The 8,316-nt window shown below is 38.2% G+C and overlaps 1 protein-coding gene across 1 annotated transcript; it reads right to left on the bottom strand.

Annotated features, from left to right (window-relative positions):
* Nucleotides 1–1,885: 1,885 nt before the first annotated feature.
* LOC102202295 (tenascin-R-like) lies at nucleotides 1,886–7,050 on the bottom strand (the record flags this gene model as incomplete). The annotated part of the gene is made up of 4 exons (XM_005755535.1): nucleotides 1,886–1,975; nucleotides 2,427–2,517; nucleotides 2,777–2,955; nucleotides 6,900–7,050. Coding segments are annotated over 4 exons (511 nt in total), but the record flags the coding sequence as incomplete, so codon positions are not given.
* Between the last annotated feature and the right edge of the window lie 1,266 nt (nucleotides 7,051–8,316).

Raw genomic sequence — 8,316 nt, 5'->3', positions numbered from 1 at the left:
CTCTGGTCAGTGCTTGTTGTTTTTAAATGTGCTTATAAATAACTTGATTTGACTTGACAGCATTCGCCCAAAAGATCTTCCCTCATTTGGTGTTTGATGATGGTGATGGAGATTATTAGACGGGACTCCCATAGTTTGATTCACTTGATTTTTATACTTGTTAAATCATCCAGTGAGCCCTGTGGATCGTAACCCAGGAAGAGATCACCTCCATGTTTCAATTTTGTATTGATTTACATTTGAACCCACATCAGCACAATCTCGCCCACAGACACCAGATCTCAGTGTATGAGTTTATTCCTTTAATTTGTTCACCATCTTTATATAACATTAAGTTGTTATCATCAGGATGTACGCAGCACTTCTATGTTGTAAACTCTCTCATTATTCAGGTCGCCCAGTCCACCTAAGGAATGCTGCAAGGATCCGATCAATCCTGAGCTTTAGTGGCACTCAGACTATCGTTCATGCTTTTATTTTCTCTCGGTTAGATTATTATAATGTTTTTTTTTTATCAGGCATCAATCAGAAAGCATAAGTAGGCAGCAGCAAGACCTCTTACAAGAACCAAGAAAACTGAACATATTACGCCGGTCTTAATGACTCGACACTGCCTGCCCATGACTTTTAGAATTGATTTGAAGATTTTACTCATTATTTTTTAAGCCCTTCATGGCCTGTCCCCTGAATTTATACCAATCATATCTCCCAACCAGTGTGCAGCCTCAGATTCTCAGGCAAAACCTGATAACTGCTCCCACCTCTCGCTTAAAAACAAAAGGCAATCGAGCGTTTGCTGTTGGGGTTGCTTTTGTTGTGGTATGAACTGCCTGAGGAAATCTGGCCTCATCAGTATCTTCTTTTAAATGACTGCTAAACACTTTTTGGGGGAAATTTTAACATGGATTTTATATTGTCTGACATTCTTAGCTTATCTTATAACTTCTAAAGTTTTATGTTGATTTTAAGTTATTCCTTAAGGTGGAATCATACTGTGTTTTATTCCTATTCTTATACTGACTACATACAGAACTTAATATATAAATTGTTTTGAAAATTTCCATCTAGTTTGTTCTTTTTTTCTGTGTTTCTAGTACTTTGTAACACTGGTTTTGATCATTTTTACAAATAATGTTTATTATGATTAATATTTTTATTATTAGACAACTTTGGCTTATGCTTGGTGATTTAATGCATTACACTGCGTATAATTCTATATATTTGTCATGTGTTAGCTATTAAATCTAAAGATGATATAATTAATATAGCATCAGATGCACTTTTGTAAGCATATGGAAGCCAAAATAATAAACAACAGATGCTTCGTGTCAAAGGTGTTGTTAATTATAAAGTTAAAAAAAGAGCCAGACCGATATAGGATGTTTACGACCAACACCGATATTTGGTCTGACAAATGTTTTCTTTCAGACATAAATAGATTTGCCTAACATTTATTATGTGTAGTTTTCTATTAGTCCTTACTAAGAAAATATGATAATGCAGATTAAAAATAAACGTTTATGTTCTGCCCAACTCTACTCGGTTGCTGTGTTTTGTTGCCAATGGGGAATGTGCAGAGTGCCCTCTGGTGGACAAACATAGAAACATAAGCACTCGTAACATGGTTGAATGGTGTTTCTCAGTCTCTTCTTTACTTTTTTATAACTATTTTTTTTATAGTCATTAGCAATTATAAATGCAACCATTAATATATTGGCAAATACCTCATATTGGCCGTATATTAGCCAGGGTCCAATACACTTTTCATTATTGATGGCTTCATATTACCTGCAAATTTTTGGTAATTGTGCAGTCATGAGGACTAAGTCAAGCTGGTTATGCTTCACTATACTAGAACATGGGCAGTTAAAAAATGTCAAAAGACTTCCTACCTCAGCTTCACTGTTATCCCATTCAAGCTCAAGCGTGGTAGAGGTCTTGGAAACGAGACGCAAGTTCTTGGGGGCATCAATCTCTGAGAAAAACGATAAAGCTGACAATGTTGGGGACACTGAGACCCATTCTCAGAGATTGTGAACAAGCAAACAACAAACACAGGTCACATTAAATTGTCAGTTACTCATATTTAGCTCTTCATGTTCATCAAACACATTTCTCTTTGTATTTTTATAAGGTGTATCCTCTTCAGTTTTCTGTAGATTTTACTTCAAGTATCAACCACAAATAGATATTTAATGTGTAAATATGGCATCAGCGGGGAAAAACAAATCAGCATAGTGTTTCCATAAATAAGTACAAACTTTAGGAGCGTAAACATTCCCCTGAACAGATGTTCACTACTCCCTCCAATACAGATAAAAAGTGTGGCGTATATTAGGCCATATGTCATTACTGTTCTACTCTCAGAGGCAGACGCAGGATCACACACACCAGTATCACCACATCTGCTTGCTGTCAGACCTCACCGGTAGTAAATTCAGTGGAAATGGATCCGCTCTCGTTTCCTCTTCTCACGCCGCTCACTGTCACCTCGTAACGCGAGCCAGGACGCAGGACCTGTGGAGAGGAAAAAAACCCAAAACAACAGAGGCCGTTTAGTCTGTGTATAATCTCTTTGCATTATGTTTTTTTATGTGTTTGTTTTCTATTTGTTTTATCTCCAGACACAGAAGGCAGACAGACTGTGAGATTAGATCGTTTAACAAGCATGGCAAGTACAAACACAGACACACACACACACACACAGATATACTGGTAATACTATACTTGTGACCTATAATGACTCTAGCCAAGTCTCATTTCAAAGCACACGCACCTGCAGAGAGTACTGGCTAAGTGTGGGCTGGAGGCGGAAGGTGGTCCGTGGCCCTTCTCCTCCCACGAGGCCGTAACGCAACACAATCTGATCAATCTTTGCCCTCGGTGGCGTCCACTCCACAAATGCCACTGTGTCCGACACGTCACGCACAATCAGCTGAGTGGGACCATCGATTACTGCAAAACAAAGAAAATGTCTAATTATAAGGTCCCTTGGTGATGTTGTTACAAACAAAGCACAGTCACCAGGGTGCGGTTTCTTTGTTAACCTTTCCGAACTTGGATGAAGTACATGTTGACCAGGCTGGGTATTAAAATTGAATGCCAAACTATTACTTGACAATTACTATTACAAGTTATGATCTCTTAATTTTTCACAACGCACTTGTGTTTTATCATAGTTTAAAAAAGTTAACTTTCATTATATGCAAAGTTAAATACTTCACTTGAGGATGGCCCCAAAGCAAATCAATCCCCACACACGCCCACATTAATAGAGATAAAAATAGTCTGGAGAAATAACTGTCTGGTTTTGGATAGATAATTTTTTCTTTCGTGACAACTGTGCGAGAGGTGACTTTCTTTATGGCTTAAGAATCTAAAAAGCTTTTAGGTTAAGGGGTATTTATTATTAGAGGCATGGCTGCTTTGACTGATTTGTGCTGCGAGCTGTGTGCGAATTCAAGTCACTTAACTTGACCACTCAACCGGTGTTGGTGCTTTTCGGGGCATTTTAAATGTAATTAAAATAATATGGCTTGTTGAGCAGCTGATTATACTTTTGTAGTTAAAAAAGAAAAAAGGTTTTAAAATGGGGCTTAACCAATGCCTGAATACATAAAGTAATAATATAGAGAATCTATAGTTTAGACCAGTTGGAGAGACATCCCCAGAAAGAAACTGTCAGATGGTAAACATTTGAACAGATTATTTACTGAATAGCATTTAATCTGTCATTTGATCCCAAACAAGCTGAACCCCTAAAATGTAATCTAATCCCAAGAGGATGTAGTGTCATCGCCTTGAATTTTCTGGAGCGCTGGATGTGGATTTGATATCAGTGAAAGCTGTTCTGACAGCCAGTCACGAAAAACATATCAGACCTGACGCACGCTGAGACAGTAGGATTTATCTGCGTGAAAGGGTTAAAACATAAGCCGTGATTGAAGTCTTTCCATGCTGATTGCTAGAAAACAACACTTATCAAGTTCGCAGAGCTCAAAATACATCAAGGGAAAACACAAATGTCTGACAGAGGAGGGATTCACTAAACATTTTCTCTGCACTTGTTACAGCATCTACGCCAATACACAGACATTTTGTCAAGGTAATGGGGTGTTAGAGAATGTGATAATTAGCACTTTATTTCATTAACCTGTTAATTACCTCTTTCCGCAGAAGCTACGGTTTAACATCTGCTGCATTTAGCATATTGTCTGGGAGAATGAAGGAGCGTTTGATCTCAAATTGAAACTTTTCGGCATAAATTTGCTGCCGTTAAAAGAAGTTCAGAGCTTAAAATGAAATGGCATTCTCGCACAGTTCGTGGCACTTAATTTGAAGTAATCAGCTTTTTGGTTCCGTTTGAAAAATGCGTGAAATTTTTAAATGTTGAGGTACTGACCAACAGAAAACTCCACAATGGATAGTTCAGTATACATATTTTTTAATTGAAAGCACCATGCTGTGCTGTAAAACCATAATTATTTTCCACTGCTCAACCCTGTGGGAACTCAGGTGAAAGGCAGATCTCACATACTGGGTGATGTAGAGCCAGTTTTCTTTTCTTTCAAACCTTTTTTTCTCTTCTTTTTAATTTTCTGAGGTCTAAATAAAGTCTCAGACTAAGGCCTGACATATTGCAGGTCCGGCCTGATTCTTGATGTATTAGAAATTGGCCCCAAGGGTCTCGTCCTAGAAAGCATCCCAGGGAAGACCAGTTCCCAGATCAGCTGCGCTCACTCTCTGGCTTTACTCTGACTCCTCATGGCGCTACGTTGTCTCAGAGGAAGGATAAATCGTTGCTCTAAATTATTTAGTTACTTCAAATTTGTCTTTTCCTCTTTCTTTATCCAATACGGTGTCATAGAGTGGGCTGCCGTAAAAAAATAATGAGCGGGTGCCATGAATTATTAATCGATACTTAATTACAACCCAAGAAATGAACAAAGACTTGACAGGAAATTGATGGTGTTTTGACTGTGCATATCAGAGGCTGAATTGTTATGGAGGAGGTTTGAATTGGATCTATTACAGCTGTCTAAGTAGTGTCGCATGGGTGAGGAGTGGGGGGTGGGGTGGGGGGTGGGGGGGCAATACTTCAGTGAGGTTTACGTCAGGGGCCTAAATGGTTTGCAGAGCAAATACGTCAAGGTGACATTCGCTGCTTTGCTGAGCGTACAGTGAGTCGGGAGCGTGCAGGGAAAGCTGTGCTACGGTTTATGTCGAAGTGATTAGCTAATTAACTGATTAACAGAAAACTTTTTGTAAACATTTATGCAGTTTCATTAAATATTTAGGTTTAGCACAAAATATGCTAAACTGTTTCTTTTTTTCAGTTTACAATTACAAGGATTAAGCAAAATAAACGAAACAAAACCCCCAAAAATCATCAGACTGAACTTATTTTTTGGCCTAATCACGTTCCCAGTTTACCGAGGATAAAAACTGATTTAGCTTAAAAAGGTTACAAAAAAAACCCATTCCCTGCAACCCTCAACATGGTAAGCAGATTCTGAAATGGATGACTGAAAGAATTTATGGTTGATCAGCGTCGAATTTTATAATCACAATTCAAAAAAAGGTGGGACGCTGTGTAAAATGTACATAAATAGCAGAATCTCTTCTAATATTCTTAATCAAATATATAAGATCTTTAAATTGTACTATTTAATGAAAAATATTGGCTCATTTTCAATTTGAGGACCAGCTGCTTGTCCCTCTTTTGTCTGAGAGACGAGTCACTCAACAGTTGTGGGTCTTCTTTGTTTTATTTTTCATGCTTTTATGTGTTTAAACTTGGAGAAACTCTTCTACTATGAAGCCATTCTGTTGTAATAGCTGCAGTTTGTAGTTTAACATTGTCTTGCTGAAATATTCGAGGCCTTCCCTGAAAAATATGTCATCTGGATAGAAGAAAATGTTTCTTTAAAACCTGTTTACACCTTTCAGCATTCATGGCGAGCTTCCACATGTGCAAGCTGTCAGTTACATATGGCACTGCCATACCATCAAAGATGCAAGCTTTTGAACTGAGGACTGATGACAACCTTGTCATTTTTAGTCCCTCTTTAGTCCAGAGGATCTGGCATCCATGATTCTCAAAAATAATTTTAAATTTTAACCACAAAACAGTTTTCCACTTTGCCTCAGTCTACTTTAAATGAGCTTCAGCTCAGAGAAGATTATCATCACCACATATGGCTTCTTCTTTGCAGAGCAGAGCTTTAACTTGTATCTGTTGATAGCATTGTGAACTTTGTTCACATATAATGTTATTTGAAAGTGTTCCTCAGCCCATGCTGTGATTTCCATGCTGGCTGAGGGTCTGAAGATCATGCACAGTACTGAGTTTCAGTCTTGTCCCTTGCACACTGATATCTCCAGATTCTCTGCACCTTTTGAGGATAATATAGACGTACGACATATGACAACACGCATTATTCTGAAGTTGTTCCCTGATTTGTAGATGCAGTGTTTTTACAGAGCAGTGAAACTCTGCCCATCTTTTTAAAGATGATCTTTTTAGTCCTGTTCATGTTACTTACCTGTTGCCAGGTAACCGAATTATGTGCAAAACATTCCTCCAGTTGTTTTTTTTAGTACTATTTTCTTTTCAATGCTTTTGTTGGCCCATCCCAACAAAAGCAATTGTGTCATATTACTGCCATCAAATTAAAAAATAACTAATACTTCTCATGAAATAGTAAAATAACCCAGTTTAAACATTTTATACGTTTTGTATGTATGTGAATAAAATATGGATTTATGAGATTTGCAGAAAATGGCCTTTCTTTTTAACGCACATTTCGCACAGCAGCCTAACATTGAATACAAATTTTGGTGGTTATAATATTATAGCTAATTGTTGTTAATTTACAGCTTCCAAACTGAATACATACGTGTTGTGACAGTAGCTGTGACTGGCTGGCTTCGACCTTGGTCCCGGAGCGCCACCAGGTTCACTGTATATTCTTCGCCTGGCCTCAAACCAGTTTGCACAAATGACGTGATGGTGCTGGGCAGCTGTGTAGTCATCCCTCCATCATTATCCTGGAAGAAAAGCAAGGATTAAAGTGACAAAGGGGAAGGAAGAGAGAGAGAAAGCTCCTATCTGTTTTAATTTTTCAGTAAATATCAGCAACTGTGTGGCACAAACAGCGTCTCTCAGTGAAGGTAAGAAAAAGGCCCTCCCCCAATGACAGAACTTCAGCAGCTAATTTACATGCAGTACATTTTCTGTGTTGTATGCTTAAACTTTTGGAAGGTTTAGCACATTAAATTCCCAAACCGAATATCAAACGGGCTAGAGTGATATTTCTCTGGCCATGTTCTGCAAAGGCAGCACTGTGTGCGTTTCCAAAGGCGTGTCACTCATCCATACAGAGTCACAGCCATTCCCAGCTGTTCTCAGAGAGCCAGCATTGCTAATGCACTACCTGCCATCACACAGATGTTACACCCACTGCTGGTCCGAGATCTCCAAACCCCTGCGCTTTGACGGTTGCTATTAAAACAGAACATATAACAGCTTGCTGCTTTCCTGAATCAAATCTGTAATTAGAGATGTAATCCATTTAATCACCTCAGCTCCAATTACCAGGGTGGGCAGTAACACTCACAATGGTAATGTTCTAACAACAAGTGGTGTTCAATCTCAATAATAATACAGTTTCATGGAGGTAATGCTAAATTAAGCAAAATGAATCACCACAAAAGTATATCCCACTCCCATCTCATGTGTCACTTTGCTCATAATTAGTCATCATTATCTGTGCCGACAAGATCGCTTTGGCGACTTAGTCCCTTGTATTTTCTATTGCTTCCGTTTCACTGGATGAAAAGAAAATGTAGCAATTTAACTGCCCATTCATACATTCACTGTTTTCATTCTTTTCTAATGATAAGAACTAGTGGGTTTTTAGTCATCTCACAATTCAGAGGAAAAAATTCTGTACAACAAATACATCTAATTTGTTTACAGTTATCCGCGCTGAAAACTTATGTATGAAAATCATTCATTATCCTTTTTAAACAGACAGCAATAGACGGTAACAAGGAAGATCGAAGAGTTCCCCCAGCCCGACACACAAAAGTATAGTCTGTTATTCAAAGTAACGGTGACACTGCTCCCGGAAAAGACGTTCCCGTCTTTTGTCTTTTAAATGTCATGTTTAATGCTGTGAGCACAAATATCAAAAAATCATCAACTTTGTTGAGAAACACTTCCTCAAAGACTAGTAGGAGAAAGTTAACAACATGTGTGCACGAGCTCGTTTGTTATCCTCTCATTTATTAACACAATTCTTTTTAAGGTGA

Source organism: Pundamilia nyererei, unplaced genomic scaffold (assembly GCF_000239375.1).
Source record: "Pundamilia nyererei isolate P.nyererei 1_Seehausen unplaced genomic scaffold, PunNye1.0 scaffold01820, whole genome shotgun sequence".
Classification (NCBI taxonomy): domain Eukaryota; kingdom Metazoa; phylum Chordata; class Actinopteri; order Cichliformes; family Cichlidae; genus Pundamilia; species Pundamilia nyererei.
Note: the sequence above shows the minus strand (reverse complement) of the source record. Positions and strands in the feature narration are given on the sequence as shown.